Source organism: Palaemon carinicauda, chromosome 9 (genome assembly GCF_036898095.1).
Source record: "Palaemon carinicauda isolate YSFRI2023 chromosome 9, ASM3689809v2, whole genome shotgun sequence".
Taxonomy (NCBI): Eukaryota; Metazoa; Arthropoda; class Malacostraca; order Decapoda; family Palaemonidae; genus Palaemon; species Palaemon carinicauda.
Genome location: NC_090733.1, coordinates 49484770 through 49509967, shown reverse-complemented (window position 1 = coordinate 49509967; position 25198 = coordinate 49484770). Strand labels below are relative to the sequence as shown.

Genomic DNA, 25198 nt, shown 5'->3' with positions numbered 1-25198 from the left:
GTGAGGGGGCGCGTTGGCGCGCAGATGAAGGTGCGCGCGGGCGCTCAGGTTAATGAGCACGCGAAGGTAGAGGAGATCGCTGTCGGTTAGGAGAACGATGAAGCGCAGGAGATCAGCGGTGCACTGGAGATTGATGGTGTGTGGGCGAGCGATGGCATGTCGGCGAGCGATGGCGAGTCGGCGAGCGATGGCGTGTTGGCAAACGCTGGCGCGCCGTCGAGCGATGGCGCTATGGCGCGATGGCGCGTTGGCGCGTTGGCGCGTGATGGCGCGTTGGCGCGTGATGGCGCGTTGGCGCGTGATGGCGCGTTGGCGTGTGATGGCGCGTTGGCGCGTTGGCGCGTGATGGCTCGTTGGCGAACGATGGCACGTAGTACGTGCAGGTGATCGACCGCTCATGAGATTTAGCGAGTGTGCGCGTCGGAGACCTGTGACGATCCGAGCCATGGGCGCGCTGGCGAGTTGGCGAGCGCTTGTGCATAGGCGAAGGATTGCGCGGCTGCTCAGGGGATCGTTGGCGCGCAGGAGGGTGTCAACGCACAGTCAGCTGGGGCGCAGGATCAGATGGCGAGGAAACGCGCAAGGGCGAACGCTCACAGTCGGGCTCAGAAGAAGAAGACTCGTGATCGCGCGGGCGCGCGGGAACTCTTGAAGTGCGCACCGGGGAGCGTGTGCGCTGTTGCGCATGCGAAGATGGGAGCACAAGAGCGCGAGGGCAAGGCGAAGGAGTAAGGTCCTGGCCTGTGTCCAGATCCGAAGATCTAGGGCGCGTGGGAGAACGTTGGCGCGCAGGGCGCGCATCAGGAACAAGGTGCGCAGGTGTGCGCTGACGAGCAGGAGATCGTGTGCGCTCAGGAGATCGATGGCGTGCCTGGCCCGCAGCAGGAACAGAAGGAGGCTGATGGCTAGCAGGGGAGCGCTGGCGAGAAGGAGAGAGCTGGCGAGCAGGAGAGCATTGACGAGCAGGAGAGCGCTGGCGTGGCGAGTGTGAAGGCTGCAGCTCAGGAGAGCGCATTTGCGCTACTGCGCGCAAACGTGCAGCTGAGCGCGCAGGGGAACCGTGACGCGCAAGGGATTTACCCACACCGTTGGAGACATCCCTTTGCCCCGAAGGGACCGGTGCCCGTCGGGTGACGGGGTGAGAAGGCGCCTGCTCCGCATCTGCAACCAGGGGCGAAGGTAGGCCGGAAGGACTGGAAGGTCTGGAAGGCGTAGGAGATTGCGAGCGATCTGCGGAGAGGTCCAAGGACGTGGCTGCTACGGTCTGCTCCCAACGAGAAGAATCCTCTGCAGGGGAAGGCGGCGGTGAAGACGACCCGAAGAGGTGCCTCCTAACTCCCTTGTAGGGAAAAGGGAGGCCCCTACGGCGAAGAGGAGGATGAGCCTTACGGTGAAGGCGGCCTCGAGGAAGGGCATCCACATCGTCGGTCCTCCGAAGAGAAGTCTCTGTCAGTGCGCTCCCCCGAGGAAGAGACGCACCAGCAAGAGAGACCGTGGGACTCAACTTCCCCTTTGAAGGATGTTCGGAAGGGGAGGCTGAGCCTTTAGCAACGTCCGCAACAGCAGCAGCAGCAGAGGTTTGACCAGACCCGTCGGAAGCCTCTGCCACAACCACGTCGACAATAGACAGAGGGTCTACCTCTGCTCTTACCGGCGATTGCTTGACAGCAGCCACCAACTGGATAAGTTTAAACAGGGCTTCCTTGGAGGGCAAGCCCTTAAGCCCCAAGGAAGCCTAAAGCTGAAAGAGATCATCATTAGACACAGCATGGTCATCATCATAATGAGAATCAAAATCCTCCCCCGGAGGAGGAGGGGGAGCTGTCCCGCTATGGGAGGCAACGCCCTCTCCCGCATCCCGAGGTCGGGAAACAGAACAATGGCCTACGCTACCACCCAACGGCCTCTCACGAGAGGCCGACCGAGTGGGAGCTTCGGAGGAGGTTCGGGCGGCGGAAGAAGAGTCCTTGGAGCCTTCCTTCTTCAAGGCAGCCCTTGAAGGAGAAAGGTCTCTCTTGGACTTCTTCTTACGCCGCCAGGCAAACCTCTCCCACTGGGAGGTAGACCACTCCCTGCACTCACTACAAGTTAAGTGTCTAGCACACCGTTGACCTCGACACTGTGGGCAAAGGGTGTGAGGATCCGTCTCGACCGCCGACATGAAGGTTCCACAGGGGCTGCCGGAGAGTCCAGGGCATTTGCCCATAATTGTGATGAAGGTAGAGGCCAACTTCCAAACACACAAAGCTGAAGAAAAAGAAAAAACCCGATTAAGGCTGTCAAAAGCGAGGACGAAAGACAGAAACGTCTGCTCATTGTCCGAACCAAAAGTGAAGTGAGACAATTCACCGGTGTGGGGGGGGAGGGGTAGCAGAACAATTTCCCCTTACGTTATCATAAACTGGAATCTTGGACAAAAAAGGACATAAAAACAAAACATATCCTTAAAACTATATATCTTAAAACTAAAAATAAATCATAAACCATCCACAATCAAAATAAACCCTCAAAATCAATAAAGCTTAAAACTAAACACTAACAAAACTTAAACACTAAATATAAAAAAAAAACCTAACATCATTCAAATAAAACCCCCCCCCCAAAAAAAAAACACCTAACAAATCTTAAAAATTACGCGCACACCAACTCAAAATATATGTTTACAAATATTGCCACACCAACACTGTCGCCACACAACCAGCCGAACTGCCTTTTCACGGCAAACTACCACTACAGTTTATGGTAACAGGAGAGTTCCTTAATTTGCCACAACGGCCTTAACTCTTCATGGTCATGGGTGTCATCATCATCATCATCATCATCATCATCGTCATCATTGTCATCATCTCTATCATCATCATCATCAACAGCAATCAGAAGTAAATTCGGTCCGGGTCATCAACAATTATTCAAATCCAAGCAGTCGAGCCAAGTTCCTTATTATAGCCAAGTCGTCAACAATCACTTTCACATTCAAAGAAAATCTCTCCAAAGGAGGAATCACTGGCTGCCAAAATAAAAAAGAAAAACACTTATGAACACTCCTAGCTAACTAAACTATCGCACTATATTCAAAGATAAATAATAAATTGTTCCTATCATTCACAATCACGACAAGCAAAGATAAACAAAACTGTACTTACTTTCAAAACAAATAAAAACTTCCACGCTGGTAAAATAATAATGAAATAAATCCAGCATTCACATCAGCCTCTAGCTGCAGTCAAAATCAAAATAAGCATTCACCAAAGACATTCACTACTGTCGTACCCTAACTAAAAACATAAACAAACAATCTCATTTATACCATCAGTCTTTGTCACAACAAACAATCGATACACTAACTACCTCTCTCTCTCTCTCTCTCTCTCTCTCTCTCTCTCTCTCTCTCTCTCTCTCTCTCTCTCTCTCTCTCTCTAAGGATTTGGCAAACAAAAAATAGATAAAAATGAAACAAAAATTAATCCTCCACAATTCCAGCTCCCCCTTTTAAGTTATTAAAAAACATAGTTTTTCTTGTAATTGGTTCATAACTGCTATTCCACAAGTATTTATACAAACATCTCTGAATTATTTGTGCACATGTATTTGGTATTGGATAAACATGTAATATTCACCATGTTTTTGCTAAAATCTTACAATTTATTATAATAGACTTTTGAAATATTGTCAGTAACCTATTATGAAAAATATCAACCGTCTTGGTAATCTTATCTTCTAAAGAAGACCAGGTCAACTTAAAACTTTTCTGATAGTTATTCGTATGATAAACTCCTAATACTTCACATGAATCCTGAAGAAACTGGTAGCCATTAACTGGCCATACTGTTCGGATTTTCCAACATCCAATACCTAAAATGGAATTCTAGCCTTAATACAAAATGGCACCAGACGCCCTTTCGTGTTCGTTGATTACATTTATACATTCTATAAGGCCTTCGTCACAAGTTACAATAATAACCGAATCATCAGCATAACAAAAAATAGACACATTCCGTTGATCTGGTAATTTCAAGGAAGACTCTGAAAGTTGTCTTTTTATCATTTTGTAGAAAGGTTCTTGGTACACAATAAATAAAATCATGGATAATGGACATCCCTGCCTAAGAGATTATCTAATTAACACTTTCAGCATCTTTATGTAACATTTGTATCAACTGGATAAAACTACTGCTGAAACCAATCTTTTTTTTTTAATATTGCAAATAAGAGTCCATCATCTACATGATCAAAAGCTTTTAACCAGTCTAAGTATATCATAGCTACCTCCTTGTTATTTTAATTTGTTTAAACCATAATATCCCTCATTAAGACGTTTAAATTGATTATTGACCTATTTTCAAAACAGCTGAACTTTTCAGAGTATATTAAATTCAACTCCTTTTTAAATCTGTTAGTTATTATTTTAGCTAAGACTTTAAAATCAACACTTACCATTGTTATCGGTCTCCAATTAGTAATATAATCTAAGTCTCCTCCTTTTCCTTTGAGAGTAATTATTTCTTTATTTAGTTTTACAGTGGTCTTATTTGTAAACACAAATATCATTAGGCTTTCAAAATCTTGCTTGATATCTTTCCAAAATGTCTTATAAAATTCTACTGTGAGACCGTTTATTCCAGGACTGTTCCCATTTTTCATTCACGAAGAGCTGCAAATACTTCAGACTCTCACTTCTTCTGTTGATATATATATATATATATATATATATATATATATATATATATATATATATATATATATATATATATATATATATATATATATATATATATATATATATATTTTATAACACGATTGATTAAATAGAGAAATATTTGCTTTATTACATTTTTCTTTTTTATAGAAGTTTTCAACATAGTCTCTTACGTAGGTAATAATTGCATTTGGATTAACAATTTCGCTACCATCTTCTCTCCTAACCTTATTCAGAAAGGTTTTAGTATTTTCTTTTTCCCTAGCAGATATACTGACACTTGTTCTCCTTTTAATTTATCATCAACATTAGCTCTTATTTTTATCCCTTCACATATTTCATCTTGAATACTATCTATTCTTAATTTTAATGAATTCGCCACTGACTTTTTCTCAGCATTCAAGTTCGATTTCCCTATTTCCTTTTTTAACTCATAATTCAGTAAATTAAGTAGTCCGTATCTCTCCCGATTAATTTGCTTTGAACAACTTACAAAAAAGGATTCTAGTTGTTCTTTTGCAAAGTCCCACCAACATTTAATATTTTCAAATTTGCCTTTCTTATTTCTAATCACAGTCCAAGCCGTCATAAAATTTTCTTTAACTAAATCGTTATTCAAAATATTGCAATTGAGTTTCCAATACCCTTTACCTAATGGCATAACATTTTCTCATTTTAATGATAGTTTGATTATGGAATGGTCGGACCAGCTTACAGGTATATTTTGAATATCACTTATATGATTTTGCAAATCTGTTACATAAAATCTATCTAACCTTGAGCCATAGTTTTCCGTAATATATGTATACTCTAAATGGTGGTTTAAGAGAAACCAAGCGTCTTTCAATTTCAAATTATTTTTAAGGCACACAAGAGATTTAGATAAAAGGTACCTATCTGAATTTGAATAATCTCTCATACTAGTAATGGAGTTCCAATCCCCACCCAATATAATATTACTTAGATTATTTCGCAAGAAATACATAACATCTTTACAAAAGAACGTTTTTCTTTCTTTCTTTTTGCTACTTCCAGCAGCTGTGTACACACTGAATAACTGAATGTGAACATTTGAACAAAGACAATTGGCACTCATTAAATGACCATTTATATCATTCTCTACATTCAGGACAACCACATTTGATGATTTTTGCATAAAGATAGCAAGTCCCCCTTTAAGATATTGTGTATAATTTATCAGTACCCTCTAAAAATTTTCTATGTACTCTAGTTTCCCTTGAGTTTTTATATTGTGTTCTTGAATAAAAAATATATATAGTTTGTATAAAACCATTAAACTTATTAATATGATTTGCTTATTTATACAATTAAGTCCATTGGCATTAACTGTCGCTATATTTAATTTGGATAAAATGAATTTGATAGAAATTAACGGTAAGTTATTTTATACACTAAAATTAACATGGTTTATGCTTCCTTGGACATTTTTCTGTTTAGTTATCCGATAATGAATTCCTATGATCAACATCCATGCTCTAGATCTGGTCCTTTTTTAAAGTTATCTTCAGATTATTGGCACCATCTTGTTCCGTATACCAGGTCCCTGTTCCTTTGTTCTGGCAGTCCCTGAGTATGGACGTGTTTTGTAGAGCTCTCTTATACACGCCCTGAGTCGAGTTTAGCTTTGTGTTTCTCGCTTAGAATATCATTGAAAAGATATTAGTTATTCTTATGGAGAAAATCATGCGATAAGAAACAGTACACTATGTCTGCTCCTAACTATGTCTGCTTCATATGTAATAGCACGGAGGGAGAACGGAAAAAAATGGATAGTATGTGAATGTAATAGACTCTACCATAATAAATGTGTGCATATAGTGACAGTCATCACTGATAATGAATGGAATAACCTAGACTGGTTATGCCCACACTGCGTACGTGAAGCCAGACCAAACAATTTAGTAATATCAAAACTGAAGGAAGATGTGAACGTAAGAGATCTGGCCCTGAATAAACAAGATGCGAAAATAGATGACTTGGAAAACAAACTTGCGGACCTTAGCGCAGACGCAGCAAATTCCACCCAGACCACAGACCTTACTGAGAAAGTTGACATTCTTGCTATGAATATGGAATCAATTAAAGCAACACTTCAAACATTGATAGACTCAAAACCGGAGAAACCGACATTTGTTGACAAAGTTAAGGAAAAAATCTGCTGATAATTAAATCAACTAATACAATAACTAAAATTACAGAAAGAAATCGTGAGGTTTAACAAGCACTTAAAGACATTCCTGTATTTAACACGAGGTCAACGACGAATGGCTATGTTTTTGTAAACTTTGTAAACAACATGATCAGAGAAGAGGCGGCAAACAAAATTCACATTGGAGTCTGACACTGAAACAGAGAAATCAGAAAACTAAAACCAAAAATAATGATATGCAATCTGTACAATGATGAAGGTAATGTAGAAAATGTTTTGATTCAGAAAAGAAAAAAAGAAAACTGCCTGGACCATATGCAAAATGTAGCAGAGAAGATAAGTGGATTCCTGAAGAAAAATGCCTCGGGGGGGGGGGGGGGGGGGGGCCTTATCCACTAAGAACTGAGATGTGATCCTGAAGTTCGGAGGGCTATTCATGATAATGGGGACAAAGTTTCGTTACAATGGGGTATCTATAACATACATGATAGGTACCATGTGATCACCTCCTACCATAGTCAAAGGTATGGACATTTTGAAAAAGATTGCAAGTTTAAGAATGATGATAAATTCTGCGGGAAATGTTCAGGGAGACATTCCACCAGGGAGTGTAATTCTCAAAGTGTATAAACTGCACAAAGTTAAGCAAACCAAGTGTCCATATAATAAATTCTAGAGACTGCAAAGCATATAACTTGGAATTGAAAAGACTAGCGGAAAATACTGATCATGATAACTAGGGATGTCATAAACTGTGGCTATGTAGATGTACAATCTGTATGTAATAAGACAGTTCAAATTCAGGAATTAATAAACGAGAAACATTTAGATATGCTAGCATTATCTGAAACAGGGTTAAATAACTTGGACAAAGACAAGGCAATGATCACTGAAATGACGCCCCCCGCACATGCCTTCTTTCACATAGCAAGAGAATGTAGGTCTGATGGGGATATCGGACTCTTTATTCATGAAAGTTACTCAAATCTAAAAAGTTTAAAAGAATTAGTGCAAGAAGCTTTGAATATATAGAAATGAAATTTACGGCAAAAATAAAAAAAACAATAATATCCTTTGTAAACAATATGTGATCTGAAACGATAAATACTCTGAACGAACAAGGTAAAGTAACAGCCAAGGTCCTGTAGAGAGTAGGGTTCTCCTGCTGTATGTGACTGGAGAAGCAGCCATCAAAGTAAAGTAAGTAAGTAAGTTACCATGATGTTCCTCCTGTGGAGTCGATTCTCTGAGACGCACGCTCGTGTCTTCTTGGTGGTTCAGTTCGTTTCCACTAAATATATCTTCCTCTTTTGTCAATTTGTCCCTTTCTATCGTTACCTGGTGAGCTTTCGATAGGATTGTTGCAGTTTTCATTGCACTGGTTCCTACTTCCTGTGATAATGTATGTTCCTGGGTTTCGTCAATTATTTACTGAACACTTTTAGACAAACAGGGCCATCATCTTTATTTTCTGGTCCTTTCTCGAGATGTTCTTCCCTTAAATAGTCAAAACTTCATTTGTTCCGACATTTTCTTCTTCCAGAACTGGCTCAGACTAAATAATAGCTTCTTTATCAGAAGTGTTGTCTTTGTCAGATAGCGTTGCCGTAGTCTCACTATTCTTGTTTGTTTTTGTTTTAATTGAATTCCTCTTCTGGTCAGGGGCCATGTCACAGAAATCATCGTCGTTAAAACTAGATCTCATACCTTCTAATGTACAGTCTTTTACCTCATGTCCAACTCCTTTGCTTCTAAAAAGTGTTTCTTTGTTGTCCTTTATACAACACAGTTAGTGTGTACCCAATTACTATGATAGATGAGGGAACATTTTCTTTTAATCTCATTTTCGCTGTCCGTACCCCTGTCAAGTAACCTTTTAATGGCCCCTCAGCATATCTGTTACATCTTATTCTTCTACTTTTCCATACTTTGATAATACTGAATTTAATAATTCATCTTCAGGTTCAAATGTAGCATTCCTTATAGACATATGTAATAGCGGAACTTATATTAACAATTTTAGGTGTCCACATTTCTCAGAACTAATTTCTTTTTCTTCGATTTGTTTCATAATGTCGGGAAACACTTCCTGTGTCACTTATACGATAACTCTATTCTTATTCATCATTTACACGCTTATTATAGTATCAGGATTCAGTTTTATACACGAAAATATCATATTGCTCACAATTCCCATAGATGGGTAAGCAGAAAACTGCAACCCAAAAGAGTCCTTTCTCTCAAGTATCGTTGAACGATACACCATTTTGCTGAAATTAATAGCAAATTCTCTCAAAAGATGGCACCGCCATCGCTTGAAAATGCGTAGAGGTTCCCCTCTAGGGATGGCTAGGGGGTACTATAAACACTAGCACCCCTGAATGAAACCTTGCACTATATTTTGTTCATGGAAGATAATTCTCTCACTGTCTATATATACGCCAAATTACAGTATGTTCTTAAACCTCTCACCTCATTTCCATTCAGTTAAAACGTCAGGTTTCAAAGAAAATTGGCGAAAACTTGAGGTGTAGATCCGACACCAACTTGTTTACTTTGCTCTTCTTCGGAGACTCAAAGCTATATAGTTTCTTAATTGAAAATTTATTCCACTTATTCCAACACTTGCAGAGCTATAATATTAATATCGTTAAAAGGAATAAACCCAAGTAGAGTAGTTATCTTATTTTTGTCGCGAACAAAGTGAGTGACCTGATATGAAATGCAAAAATCTATTTGAAGATATCTCACCCAACGCGGAACTCAGTCATTCCCTAACCATAGATTTCTGAGCGGGGGTGGGGGGAGCAGCTGATATTTTTGGCGGCGGAGTCAATAACTCCTACACCAATAAGTATATTCAAATGAAACTTTAAGGGAATATATATATATATATATATATATATATATATATATATATATATATATATATATATATATATATATATATATATAAGCTTCGTTTCTCCCAATTTTCATGTTCATACCGGCGATAGGCATGCTCTGGCTGTCACTTTTGTTCGCAAGTGACGACAATTAGCTAAAAAATTAGTGAGGAGGAGCCAACTGCTCCCTGAGTTCTAAGATTATCCAAAAGATTTTCACAGGGTTTGATGGGCGTTATGTGAATTACATTCATACCAATTGTCGTATTAATACTTGCCATAAAAAAAGTCGCAATAGCCATTTTTCGATATCCGTGTTAGGCCCATTTTCGGCGGTGCCGTAAATTATTCTTGTAATATATCACAAATATAAATTAAATTTTTAGGGAATTATGGGATGGATATCTACTTTGTCCATACTAGTTTTTTTGCTGATATCTGCCATAGAAAAGCCACAGCAAACGTTTGTTTAGGTATGGGTTGAATGGTTATTTATGGAGGTTAAGTAAATTGTTTCTACCTGCTTTGAGCATGTCCTGGCTGTCACCACTTTTCGTAAGTGACGATTTTTAACTAAAAAATCAGTGAGTAGGAGCAATCTACTTCTAGAGTTTTACAGATATCTAATTGATTTTTACAGGGATTGGTGGGTGTTATATGAACTACATTTATACCCATTTCCGTATTGATACTTATCATAAAAATGTCACAGTAGCCATTTTTCGATATCCGCGGGATGCTGATTTTCGGCAGCGCTGTAAATTACTTATAGGATACTTTACATTTCTGAATGGAATTTCCAGGGAATTATGTAATGGATATTTTACTTTATCTATGCCAATTTTCATGTTTATATCTGTTATAGAGAAGCCACAGCAAACGTTTATTTCAGTATGGGTTGAATGGCTATCTTTGGCAGTGGAGTAAATGGTTTCTAAAATAATTCACTAATCCAAATGAAAATTTCAGAGATTGATAGGTAACATAATTTTTCTGTCCTTGCCAAATTCCATGATAATATCTAGAGTTGAAAAGACACAGCTATCATGTAGCCTTCTTAAATATGCTATTAAACGTAGCAACATTATAGTGAACTGTGTGATAGCAACTGATATCAACGAGGGACAATGCCGATCTAATAAACAATATCCATCCCGAGTTCAGCTAGTTTGAAATGTTAACATTCTAAGACAATACCTAAACTTTTTTATTCTCCATTGTTCAGACATTTCTCTTTCAACACACTAACAGACTGCAACATCTTTAATGTTAATTCACCCGAAGGGTTATTAACATAAGTTACAACCAAATCTGCCATATTCAGAAATTAATTTAACAACCCATTTTTATTCTTACCACCTCCAAGGGATGTGGTTTTTGGTAGAGTGCTTGCATTTTTATATCCGGATACATTCTTAACTAATTTCTTACTTTTCTAACTTAAAAATTATGTTTGCAAATACTCAATTTGTTCCCAAAGTTTGTTCAACTCCCATTTTTTAGAGTCAAATTCGGAACAATCTCGCCCAGTTTCCAGTTTTTGTTCTCTTTCCTCCACTCCATTGCTTGACTGCTGAGCAAACTGCTTACGCCTATCTTCCTAGACATTGATACAGTCAACTGCTCACTAACAGCTGGACAATCGTTCTGGCCAACGTTTAGTCTATCTTGGATGTCTACTGGCCTTATTTGTGGTTTCTCATCACTCAAATGATAATTAGCATTATGTTCTCAGCCACAGCTATGGCTCTTGAGCACAAAATTTTCTTTTCCATTGATCTTAGCAATACTTTCTTTTGAATGATGATTCTTAATACTGTACCTGCATCGGAAATTACTATGACACTTCACTTAATTTACTACATTTATAATTAATCACTGGCATCTCAATACAAACACTAACATTTTTATATCCAATTCCAGAAAGAAAGACTTTTTCTGGTAGGAGTCCCTTGATAGTCAAGGCAATCAGATTAGTTCTCTTATAAACAGCTTCTTTTACCTTCACCTCACGACGGTTTACCAACACTAAATTTTCTTCAATTAAGTCATCTGGATCTAAGTGTATCACCATCATCATCTCCTTCTAAGCCTATTGACGCAAAGTGGCTCGGTTAAATTTTGCCATTCGTCTCTATCTTGAGCTTTCAATTCAATACTTCTCCACTCATCATCCCCCACTTCACGCTTCATAGTTCTCAGGCATGTAGGCCTGGGCCTCGGAACTCTTCTAGTGCCTTGTGAAGCCCAGTTAAACGTTTGGTGAACTAATCTCTCTTGAGGAGTACGAAAAGCATAAGCAAACCATCTCCATCACCCCTCACCATGATCTCATTCACATATGGCACTCGAGTAATCTCTCTTTTATTTTCATTTCTAATCCTGCCCTGCCATTTAACTGTCAATATTCTTCTGAGGGCTTTGTTCTCAAATCTACTAAATCTGTTGGAGATTGCTCATGTCAACACAGTAATACAGATTTCACTAAACTGATATATAGTTTGATTTTTATATGTAATTTCGGGCTATTTGATTTCCGGATTTTACCTAACCCAGCCATTGTCTGGTTTACTTTTTTCAATCTTTCATCAAACTCCAATTCTAATAATCCTGTATTGGAGATCTACTCTTTAAGTGTCAATCCCTTCCAAACGGGAAAAATAATATTTTGTGGAGAAAAAAGTAGTTATACAATAAGCAGTTCAAACCTATACGTATTGCCACATACGACCGAGGAAAATGTTTAGCTAGTTTAGAGAAGAGATCAGCTGAATGCAATGATCTAATAAAGACCTTACTTTCGGCCAAAGAAAATGTGGATGAAATTGACCTTTTTTTTCCAGAGCATTGCTAAAATTAGTGAAAAAATTACCACCTTGCCTACAACACTGTGCAAAGATGGAAACACTGAGGGTGTGTGTCATCATGGCTGCCAGTTTTCCTTCCAAAGATGATGATATACGTATGGAGGAAATTGCAAAATATTCTTCGTTGTGATAGCTCTCATATGCCATATATAAGGACCAAAGAGTAAAGGACAACACCTGGACAGAAGCTGTAGAGAAAGTTGGAAAACCAGGTGAGTTTGATGCATACAAAACGTAGCCTAGGTTTTTTCTCCCTTTGTGAATACATTATGGCATCTTAGAATTAGACTCTTTTTCTCTTAATTTATTTATTTTAATCGGTTTTCATGTTATGAGGTATACAGTATAATTAGATAACGTATGACATTAGTTTTTATATTTTAAAGTTTTTTTTGGGGCTCAAGCCATGGCGTCCTGATGGAAGGTTCCTTATTAGTAGCTTCCTTGGGTATATAACTACTAAGATATTCCCAGAGAATTAAACCACAGGTTATCACAGAATTCTAACTTCTGGAGCGAGTATCCTAAAGGTTTCCCTTTAAGACATCGTATATCAACAGGGGACGCATGTATTAACACGCCACATAGCTATCTGCACCCAACATAGAGTTAACACTTCGATATGGAGGGGCGGAGAATAGCTGGGGAGCCGTTCCACAGCTTGTGCTTTTTCATCGGCTTGCATCTTCGTAATGTCGCTACCTTCGGCCTCGCCTTCTTCTGGAAAGTTGAGTACCAGGTCCCAGTATTGTTTAAATTAGCTCTGACCGTAAAGTAACTTTCACTTTTCGAGATATTTTATGTTTCCTGGTAGAGCTGTGCTACTACCGGACACGCCATTTTATGGCGTCGCTGTTACCCTGCATGCGTTATTTAGCTAGCCTGAAAAGCTTATTCTGGCCTTTTAACTAATTGATACTATTAGTTATTTAGTCTTCATAGCTAGGAACTTCATATATCATGTTTTGACGCTTTTTTATCGGTCATCATCTGACACCATACTAGATCGCTAGCTTAGCCCCTAGGCCAGAGCGCCTATCACCAGTGTTCATGCATGATATATTCCAGTGATCCTAGGTTAAGTTATGAAGATAGTGGCATTATTTTATGATACTGTTTACTGTGATGCAAGTGTTTTCGCCTTCAGGGACCATATAGGGGATAGGTTTGATAGTGTGCCTTTCTAACCTAACCTAAATGTAGGGCCCCTATATGCTCCCTTCACCCCCTGCCTTAGGGCATTCCCTCTGTGTAGCCTTGCTCCCCCTACCACGTAAGGGGATCAAGTCCATACCAGAGTACCTATCGCTTCTCTGTCCTCCCTAAGGGAATGATCCCCCCTTAGGGTTGCGTCCGAGAATGAGGAATGGCCTGTCCTTCCTCAATTGCTGAGGTTAGGTTTCCTGACCTTCCTTGCAATTGCGATACGTCTTCCAGCCTTCCTAGCTTAGGGTGTAACATCCCTGCTCTAGGTTATGCCTCGGGGGGGAGCTAGTTCTGTGCCTTGCTTGAAACGGTACCCATGCACCGTTCTCAGCCAGGTTGCCTACCTTAGGCTAGGGAGCGTCCTCCCTTCCTTGGTGGCCGCTTTGGTACAGAGCCTCCCCTATGGAAGACCCTTCTTCTCCCCTCCCCCCCTTTCCCTTGTATGGTTTAGCCTATACTTAGGTTAGCCTATACTCATCTGTCCCCTGTCCTACAACTCCTCCTTAGGGTGGAGTGACAGGGCTATCTTGAGTCCCTGTGTGCAGTCCGCTCTGGTACATATACCCTTCATAGTGTCCTATGGGGTTAGCCACTGGATGCGTTTTGTCCGCAGGGGTTCTCCCCCCTATTGGGTGTTCCCTGGCCCTCCCTTGGGCTACTCTGGCACCCGGCCGCCTGCCAGCCCCCTGCCATTGGGTGATAGGGCTAGCCTCTATCATGGGTACACCCATTCAGGTGGGATGCTATGGGGTTCGTATCCTTACCCCTCCATCCCTCCTTCTGTCTCTTTTCCTGTCCTGGTGCCGGTCCCTTGCCGCCTCTACTGCCGGCGATACTGCCCTCCCTTGGTGACACATTCCTAGTTCCTCCCTAGCTGACAGTCCTCCGTGTGCCGGAGGGCTGCCGCCTTCCGTCGGTGTACAGCCGATGGCCTACCCTTTTACCACCTAGCTTCGGTCGTCCGTCCATCGGGCCGGCCCCCGGCGTCCCGGCATCCATTGCCGGCGGACCGGATATGCTATATCCACCTTCCTTATCCTATGACCCTGTCACCAAGCCGGCAGCCGCGGAGCCGCCACCTCCTGCCGGAGTGCCGCCGCTGTGCCGCCGCTGTGCCGGCGGCCGCCATCCTGGCATTACTCCTGACTTCTCTATGTGTCTTCACTAATGCCAGAAACTCTGCTGGAGCGGCCTCCAGCGTGCCGCCGGTCTGCCGGCGCCTTCCGGAGACGCCAAGAGACTTGCACCCCTTCTCCCAGCTATCAACACCATGCTGATAGCCCTACACCGCAACCAGATGGCTTGGCTACCCAAATAGATAGGTATTGTCTTACCGTTCTATTAATAGCCGTGCTGTCTTCTTGCATATCACAATTTTCCAGCATGCTGTGTGTATCTTAGCACGGCTGGTTGCCGGAAACCGTTGCCCTATGGGGTCTTCTACACCCCCCCCCCCATATTAATGGCCTGAGTGATCTCAGTCCTAGATTTACATCTTAGGCAATTCCTGCTAGAATTACCTTCTGCCTCCCTGGCGATCAATGAAGAATTCTGCCTTGTGTCCTCGGTCACAAACAAATTGTCTATTGATAAGGTTACGGTAACCAGCCGAGCGGGATACACGGAGTATGTGTCTATCTACTTCATTTCCCGCTCCACTCTCTAACATTACAATGTTATTAATTATTTAAGATTAAGTTAAAGTTAACTTCTTAATATTTAAATTTAAAGTAATATAAGTCATTTGTATGACTTCCGTATACTCATGTTCTCTTTCTCTTACAGGAGGAGTATGTGAAATGTGACCACAATTTCTGTGGAGTACAGCGCCCGCATTTCTACGGGCACACGGCGTGTAGGACCCACGCCCCTTGCGCCATCAAGAAAGGTGATCTGAAGTTTTGGGACCCGCAGCACTGTACAGTCTGCAAGGACCGCCTGGTCGAAGCGTTCGACAATCCTCCTTCAGAGGAGGTTAGGGACTCTTCTCGAGAGAAGCTACGCAAGTGGGTGCGTGGCTTCCAGAAGAACGCCACCGGACCATATCTTGCCACCGAAGACTTAAGGGCCTTGCTTTTCCCGAAGGCATCCCCAGACTCAGTGGTCCCCAAGGATCAGATTCCCACCGTCCAGATAACGGTGGAACCGGATGTAGTCATGGCTCAGTCCATGCACGAGTGACGTTTGGATGCCGACAATGCGGAACGTATGTCGGAAGTGTCGGAGAACACGGAGAGGAACCTCATGGGCGACGAACTGGACTATGAGGAAGACCAGGTGGAATACCCTGAGTCGGAGCAGGAGGTCGCTCCACCTTCCACCCCCACTCCGACTCCTACACTGACGGACGTATCACTCCCGTCTACATCTGCTACCCCGGATCCCACCCCATCCAACACCCAGGAGATCTTCAAAATGCTTGAGGCTCTCATGGATAAGAAACTCCGCGAGACGCATGAGTTCTTGAGGTCCAACATGGGAAGTTAGAAGCAGCCGAAAAGGATTTCGGTTAAGGACCTCCCCGCATGCTCAGATACTAACCCCTGGAGGTATGCCGAGCACAGGCCAATTACGACGGGCAAGATCTTCATAAGCGAAAAGGTCGGCTCGATCGCGCTGGAAGAAGTGGAATTCTTCCCAAACCTTGAGGCGTACCCGGACTGTTACGTCCGACTTCGATCTGAACCTGCCTCTAAAGAAGAGACCGAACCGAAGGAGGTTATAGTGTTCGATCTCTCGAAGGCCCAGGACTTCACTGCGGTGCATAAGGCAGTGGAAGAAGGAAAACCTTGCCCTGCACTGGAGGAGTGCAGACCCTTCTCCCTGACTACTCCCCCTGATGTTAGACACTGGAAAGATGTCCAGTCAACATTTGTGGTTGGAAAACTAGAACCTGACGTCGCTGGCCGTCAGTTTAACGAAGACCTCCTAAAACTTAATGACCATCTCCTTCGTCGGGAACATGATACGAAGGAAAGGCTCGCCGCATCTATGTCCCTCCAAGTACAGCTCGAAGTCATGGCCGGTGACACCAGGGTCCCTGACTACTACATGGTTCTCGCCAAAACACATTTGGCGACCGTAGTAAAGGATCTGTACAGCTTCACGAAGGCTCGTAGAGCCTGTCATGAATTCGTGTTCTCCAGTGCTACAGTGAGACACGAACCCCGGAGGCTGATTTCCTCCAACATCTGGGGTAAGCACCTCTTTCCCTCCTCCCTTGTGAAAGAGATCACCGACAAGGCCGCCACGGAGAACAGGAACCTTCTCCACAAGTGGGGCATGTCGAAGAAAAGGAAATCCTCTCAGGACGACGGCCCTCAACCTAAGAGGAAGCCCACGAAACCGAAACCCCAGCAATGTCAACAGAGACGGCAGTTTCCGGGATCCGCTACTCCCCAAGTGGCTGCTCAGCCACAGCAGACCTTTCAACTGGTCACCCAACCGGTCTTGTCACAGTCAGCGGTCTTCACCCCTGCTTTTGAGCAACAGTCAACTACCTTTCGTCCCAAAGGTAGAGGCTCAAACAGAGGTGCAGACAGAGATGCATCTCGCCGTCCCTCCAGAGGCAGAGGAGGAAAGGGAGCTAGTGGCCGAGGTAGTAAACCCTCGGGAAACCAGAAGCAATGAAGTGCTTCCGGTGGGAGGAAGACTCCGCCAATTCCAGGATCGTTGGACCTTCGATCCCTGGGCACACAGCATCGTCAAGAAGGGTCTAGGCTGGAGCTGGACTCAACCACCCCCAACCTTCCAGCAGTTCTTCCAACAGTCAACCCCCCATCTGGAAGGATATGTCCTAGAACTCTTGAACAAGAAGGTGATAAGGAGGGTAAAGTCAACCAGGTTCCAAGGGAGACTGTTTTGCGTCCCCAAGAAGGACTCCGACAAACTCATAGTCATTCTAGACTTATCCCCCCTCAACAAGTTCATAGCGAACAACAAGTTCAAGATGCTGACTCTTCAACAGATAAGGACCCTTCTGCCTCAAGGTTCCTACACGGTCTCCATAGACCTGGCGGATGCCTACTGGCACGTTCCAATGAACCACCACGCTTCCTCCTACCTAGGATTTCGACTCCAAAGGAAAAGCTACGCTTTCAGGGCCATGCCCTTCGGCCTCAATGTGGCACCACGGATCTTCACAAAGCTGGTAGACGCCATCGTTCAACAGCTCCGCCTCCGCGGCGTCCAGGTGATGGCTTACCTCGACGACTGGCTGGTTTGGGCTCCATCGCCAGAAGATTGTCTAAGATCCTGCAACAAAGTCACCCAGTTTCTGGAACACCTGGGATTCAAGATAAACAGAAAGAAATCTCGCCTCTCTCCAGCTCGGAAGTTCCAATGGTTAGGAATCCAGTGGAATCTTCAGTCACACCGCCTTTCCATTCCCCAGAAGAAAAGGAAGGAAATAGCAGGGTCTGTCAAAAGACTGCTGAAATCCAAACGGATCTCAAGACGTCAGCAGGAACGAGTTCTAGGCTCTCTACAGTTCGCCTCAGTGACAAACCCAGTGCTGCGTGCACAGCTAAAGGATGCCGCGGGAGTCTGGAGACGTTCCGCATCCATCGCTCGAAGAGACCTCAAGAGACGGCTCCCAAACAGACTTCGGTTACTCCTAAAGCCGTGGTCGGAAGCAAAGGCCCTAAAAAGGTCCATCCCTCTTCAACACCCACCTCCATCACTCAACACCCACACGGACGCTTCGCTGGAGGGTTGGGGAGGTCACTCCCACCAAAAACAGGCTCAAGGAACATGGTCTCCCCTATTTAAGACGTTTCACATCAACATCTTGGAGGCCATGGCGGTCCTTCTAACTCAGAAGAAACTCTCCCCGCCTTCCTCGATCCACATTCATCTAACCCTGTACAACTCGGTGGTAGTCCGATATCTCAATCGCCAAGGCTCAAGATCGCCCCAGATAAATCAGGTGCCTCTCCCAATCTTCCGTCTGGCAGAGAAGAAGAAATGGCACCTGTCTGCAGTTCACCTACAAGGATTCCGCAACGTGACGGCGGACGCTCTATCTTGGACAAGCCCGATAGAGTCGGAATGGTCTCTAGACGCAAGATCCTTCTCCTTCATCTCTCACCAAGTCCCAGAACTTCAGATCGATCTCTTCGCAACGAGCGACAACAATCAACTTCCTCGATATGTGGCCCCGTACGAGGACCCCAAGGCAGAAGCAGTGGATGCCATGTCACTGGATTGGAACAGATGGTCCAGGATCTACCTGTTTCCTCCCACCAACCTTCTGCTGAAAGTCCTCTCCAAATTGAGAACCTTCAAAGGGACAGCGGCCCTAGTGGCTCCCAAGTGGCCCCGGAGCAACTGGTATCCCCTAGTCCTGGAGCTACAGCCCACGCTGATCCCTCTCCCGGGCCCAGTTCTCTCCCATCAAGTACAGAAGTCGACTGTCTTCGCTTCATCATCGAAAGTCAGGGACCTTCATCTCATGATTTTCTCTCCCTAGCCGCGAAGAAGAGGTTTGGGATCTCGAAGAAAAGTCTAGACTTCCTCGAGGAATACAAGACCGAATCCACACGACGGCAATACGAATCATCCTGGAGAAAGTGGGTCTCATTCGTCAAGGCAAAAAATCCTACGGAAATCACCATTGATTTTTACATGTCCTTCTTCATCCACCTTCATGGACAGGGCTTAGCAGCCAACATGATTTCTACCTGCAAATCGGCCTTGACTAGACCACTACTGTACGCCTTCCAGATTGATCTGTCCAGCGACATCTTCAATAAACTGCCGAAGGCATGCGCTCGTCTACGCCCAGCACCCCCACCAAAACCTATCTCCTGGTCCCTGGACAAGGTGCTCCATTTTGCCTCCTACTTGGACAACGATTCGTGTTCTCTCAAGGATCTGACTCAAAAAGTTATATTTCTTTTTGCTCTTGCCTCAGGAGCCCGAGTCAGCTAAATAGTGGCATTATCAAGAGACGAGGGTCACATCCTGTTTACAGACTACTCAGGAGACCTTACCCTCTTCCCGGATCCGACGTTTCTCGCTAAAAACGAACTACCCACCAAAAGATGGGGCCCTTGGAGAATCTGCCCCCTGAAAGAAGATGCCTCTCTATGTCCGGTAGAGAGCCTCAAGGTCTATCTTCGTAGAACTTCTGACTTTGGTGGAGGCCAACTCTTCAAAGGAGAAACATCGGGTAGCGACCTGTCACTGAAACAACTAAGAGCGAAAATCACCTACTTCATTCGCAGAGCGGATCCTGACAGTACACCCGCAGGTCATGATCCTAGAAAAGTCGCATCGTCTCTGAATTTTTTCCAGAGCATGAATTTCGAAAGCCTCAAGAGTTTCACAGGCTGGAAATCCTCGCGTGTTTTCTTCAAGCATTACGCGAAACAATTGCATGAAGTCAAACATTTGGTGGTAGCCGCAGGTAGTGTTATGAAACCTGCACCTAACTCTGCGTAGAACAGTGAGTTACTTGGGACTTTAACTCTTCGGGTGCCTATGTTGACCCTTGTGTGATACGTAGTGAATTCAGAGACACTTAGTGTTTTTCATAGACTGTTCTTTACAAGGTGAAATGTCATAGTCGTCACATGAGTGCCGCATGCCTAAAGCATGATATGTTTTTTTTTCCTTATTAAAGACTGACGTTCCCCTGGAACCTGTGCCTTCTAATAATTTGAAATTTTCTTTCAGATTCAAGAGCGAAGTCTTTCATTACTATGTACATTATGATTTATAGTAAATTAATTTTACATCCCTTATTGCATTTATTTACTATATTCTGCAATTGTGAAATAAAATTTCTATTTTATTGCTTGTGCGTCTCAATCCGCTCCTACTTATACTATGAAATACATGGTTGTCATAGTTTCATTATCCCCTTTTCTTTTAAAAATGATGAAGAATAATAGGTTCAATCCATATTATATACTCACCTATGCTATGTAATATTCCTAACTGAATACTTACTTGCGCTATACCTTCGAGACCAGATCGTTCTCTTGCTACAAAATACAGTGCTTAACCACTACTTGTCTGTCATTGAGAATGTTCTTATATGAATATCAACCATTCTGTCTTGTCTCCAAGTTCTTCACGTTCTCCCCGCAAGGTGGGTAGCCCTTCGATGACCACTTTGATCTTCGGCATAGTCCGTTGGGACTTCTCTGCCAAGGGGGGCAGGAAGTTACATCCCCACGGAACCTCTATCGAGGTCACTATGCTTACCTTATTCAAAGCCCTCGGCACTTACTCTACAAGGGGAAATCTACCACGATACATTGATTCTCTGGTATTCTTCCATCAGGACGCCATGGCTTGTGCCCAAAAAACGGATTTTGAGCGAAGCGAAAAATCTATTTTTGGGTGAGATAGCCATGGCGTCCTGATGGACCCTCCCTGCTACTTTGTCCAGCCTTTCAGGCCCCAGCCTGTCCTGCTGTATCATGGTGATCGGCAAGCAACTGGCATCAGGATGAGGACGAACGTGACATCATTTAGCAATGGCGCCCGTTTGTTTACGTTTCGAGTACCAAAAGTAGCCACGGACGAGTATAGCTGTGGAACGGCTCACAAGCTATTCTCCGCCCCTCCATATCGAAGTGTTAACTCTATGTGGGGTGCAGATAGCTATGTGGCGCGTTAATATATGCGTCCCCTGTTGATATACGATGTCTTAAAGGGAAACCTTTAGGATACTCGCTCCAGAAGTTAGAATTCTGTGATAACCTGTGGTTAAATTCTCTGGGAATATCTTAGTAGTTATATACCCAAGGAAGCTACCAATAAGGAACCCTCCATCAGGACGTCATGGCTATCTCACCCAAAAATAGATTTTTCGCTTCGCTCAGAATCCGTTATTTACGACTTATGCACACCCTGTATTTTTTAGTGAACTTTTGTCACTAGGCCCATCAAACATTTACTGCAGATACAAAGTTATATTTTTAATGTATTATGACTATTTAATAAATAGGTATATAGTTCATTTTTTTTAGTCTACAGTAGTTGACAATGACATATAGTTAGGCTGTAATTGTTTTTGTTTAGGAAATTAAAGAATTTATGTCTCTATTCAGGCTTTGTTTTTGTACTGTAAGTATGCATATTTTTCATTCATAATATTCGACCATGTTCCATATAGTAAGTAGAAAATGACTAAATATATGAGCAATATAAATAAATGAATGGGCTTTATTGCATCAAAATACCTAATATTTCAATCATACCATTTAACAACATTACATAACAATACATAATATAAAAAATATAATACATATTTACATATATACCTAATTTCTGTCGGTCCTATTAACTATGTGAACTTGCCAGGAAACCTTCCCGTCATTACTGAAGTACGCAGCAAATGAATCTCTACTTACAAATGCTTCATAATCAGCGAACCAATGAGCTCTTGCTATATTTATGAAATTATCTGTAGGTGGCTCCTGTGTAGGGTCTGGCACGTAGTTTGGGGCACACAATTTTGTACCATAAGCATCCCCCAGCATGTTGTGCAAAAAAAAGGCAAACAATTACAACATTGTCCATGGTTTTGGGGTTTAAATTGATTAGTGTGAAAAATACGCAAAACTTGGCCCAGTAAAGCAAACGCATTTTCAGAGGTTCGGCGAGCACGAGATAACCTGTAATTGAATATAGAATTTATGTTGTCTTCCACCGCACGGCTTCACTGGTATGGTTTCTGCATGTTTGGATGTTGGGAAGCACAAGGTCGGACTGCTGCAGCAGGCTTGCGGGTGGAAGAAGTTTGCCACTGTAGAACGTACTCCCCTAAGAAGACATTTCCAAAATTCCGGGATCACCTTCCTTCCCATAGGATCCAATGTCGACAAACATGAATTTACAGTTCACTTCGACTATGGCGAGGAGCACTGTCGAGAAATAACCCTTGTAATTGTAACATAGAAAGCAGGATAGTTTGGGATATACAATCCGGACGTGTTTCTCATCTATTGCCCCGCAACAGTTAGAGAAATCCCATTTATCCAGAAATTCTTTTGCCTTTTCTTGTAATCACCTGAAGTCAATGAAGGCAGGAATAATGACACCAGTTTCTTCCTCAGTGCCGTCAACGTTTGTCTTATTATTTGGCTGATTTCACTCACTGATACTCGGAACTGGAACTGCAATGAGTGTAAAGACTCGCCTGTGGTCAGGAATCTGTAAAGGAGAGAACAAAAGTTATAGGCAATACTAGACTATCCGTTACCTGTTGGGTCAAATTTATTTGGACGGACAGAATAAATGCCAACAAATTTGAAGTTCCTTTATCATTACTTCATTAAAGTTCCTTATAACATTGTGGGATTCCCAGTGAATTTAGGTTACAATTGATAGATTAGGTTTTTTGTACATGGGCAAGGTTGCTTAATCTGTGTTCTGTCTGCCACTAACCTTCATTCTCTGCCCTTTTGTTTCCCCAGGAGTTTCTCGAATGTCAATGCAGCAGAAAATTAAGAGGTCATTCATGATCCAGGAGAAGCTGAATTAAGGGAGGTAAATGGCAATACAAGTTCTGTGCAAAACTCAGATGAGGCATCCCAGAGTTACTCACCATCGACGTCCTCGTTTCCTCAACTAATCTCATCACAGCAGCAGCACCCCCCCCTGTTATGTATTATTGTAATGTACTATATTATTTCAAGTGTTGCAGGTATTGCGCAACATTGCATCATATTGCATGAATAAGACATGTTATGCTTTATACATAAGAGTAATGATTTGTTTTGGTATTAGGATTCAAACATTTGTTGATTACCTCAAAGTTAGGATGTGATTCTTTATGATTTGTACTGGAGTAGGATTTAAGTCTTTTCAGAGCGATGCTCCTTTGTTTAGCAATGTTTTGGTTTGTCAGATTGTGTAAGACGCTCCATATGCACTTGGGAGTTAGCTGTCACAGAGTAAACAGTACAATGTAGTCTTTTATACAGTAAATGTATTTTTAAGAATACCAACGTATTATTACCCATCAAGCCACACTGACGACAAAGATGGGATCAGCTGAGAAATAATTACTAACGATTGTTCATCTATGTTCCAGGTAATTATTATGGTTAATAGAACTTCCTACCAAAGTACAAAATCCCACAGTGGCGACGTTTTGGACGACGGACAAGCAGGGAGAAGCATTGGACCCTATGCACAAGGACGGCCAGCACAAGAGAAGGTCGTTTGTACATAAGGGGACAAGAGTAAAATCGCCCAATGAAGATTTTACCAGCAGCAGAATAGGAATTTCATCAAATACACAAAAAGGGTGAAATTTAAAGTTGGGTAGGTAGGAAGTACACTTGTGACTGCAGAACAGTAGCTTAACCTACCACAGTTATTAAGGTAAGCAAACAAAATGCCTTTTAATATCGAACACCCACCAGGTTTCAGCATCACTGCTGAGCCTAATTCTGTTGCAACACGATGGCAACAGTGGTGTGAGGAATTTAAGATTTATTTAGAAACATTAGAGAACATGAAGGATGCACAAAAAAAGGCATTATTACTTCATACAGCAGGTAGGGAAGTTCGGGAAGTGTTTAAGACTTTGCAGCCTACAGATGACACAAGTGAAGCTGCAATTAAGGCTCTTACCACATATTTTGCTCCTCAGGTCAATAAATTTTTTGAAAGATACCAGTTTTCAGCGCAGGCTTATCAGAAAGAAAATGAAAGTTTAGATGCATTTGTGACTAGACTAAAGAATTTAGCCGTTTCATGTGAATTTCTAGAGTTAGAAAATGTTATCATAGATCAAGTAATTGCACATTGCACATCAGAAGAGCTAAGAAAGAAATTATTGCAAGATAAAGATTTAACATTAGAATAGGTATTGATAACAGGCAGAGCTTTAGAAACATCAAATAGGCAAAGTAACATAATAGGTAGTTCTACAAGCAACAGAATGGAAAATTCTAAAATTAATACAGTAGGTTCTAAGTGGAAAACCAATGAGAATCAGAGAACGAATATGTCAAAGCCTAGTCATAGAAAAGTGCCTAACACTAATGTTCATAAATATCAGAATCAGGCTTATACACAGAAACAACAGGAAAAACCCAAGTGTTTTAGGTGTGGTAAAACTGATCATCTTGCATACAAAGCAAAGAAATGCCCTGCTACTGGACAGACATGCCAGAATTGCAGAAAGCTGGGTCATTTTGCAACTGCTTGTAGATTTCCTAAACAGTACGCAAAGAAAATAAATGCTACAGTTGATACTATGGGTCAAGAGAATAATGAGGAAAATTTTCATGATAATCAGGTTAGTTCAGAAACTGATTTTGCGTTTCGCATAAACTCAAGTCAACAAAGGTGCAAAGAAACATATCATGGTAGAAGTAATCATCAATGGTAAACCAATTTTGATGCA

General features: G+C 42.4%; 1 protein-coding gene across 1 annotated transcript; it reads right to left on the bottom strand.

The window, feature by feature from the left end:
- Nucleotides 1–532: 532 nt before the first annotated feature.
- LOC137646392 (serine/arginine repetitive matrix protein 5-like) lies at nt 533–22319 on the bottom strand. The gene is made up of 3 exons (XM_068379492.1): nt 22138–22319; nt 2106–2247; nt 533–1735 (listed from the first exon to the last, which is right to left on the bottom strand). Exons 1-3 carry the CDS (start codon nt 22317–22319, stop codon nt 533–535), a joined length of 1527 nt encoding a protein of 508 aa, XP_068235593.1.
- Between the last annotated feature and the right edge of the window lie 2879 nt (nt 22320–25198).

What these genes read in the sequence shown, in the direction of transcription:
- LOC137646392 (XM_068379492.1), bottom strand. Translation starts at nt 22,319, where the DNA reads ATGCTGGGGGATGCTTATGGTACAAAATTGTGTGCCCCAAACTACGTG. An exon ending in AATGACGGGAAGGTTTCCTG is followed by an intron (nt 2,248 to 22,137) that starts GCAAGTTCACAT and finishes CTTTTTCTTCAG; the next exon opens with CTTTGTGTGTTTGGAAGTTG. An exon ending in CCACAGTGTCGAGGTCAACG is followed by an intron (nt 1,736 to 2,105) that starts GTGTGCTAGACA and finishes TTTCAGCTTTAG; the next exon opens with GCTTCCTTGGGGCTTAAGGG.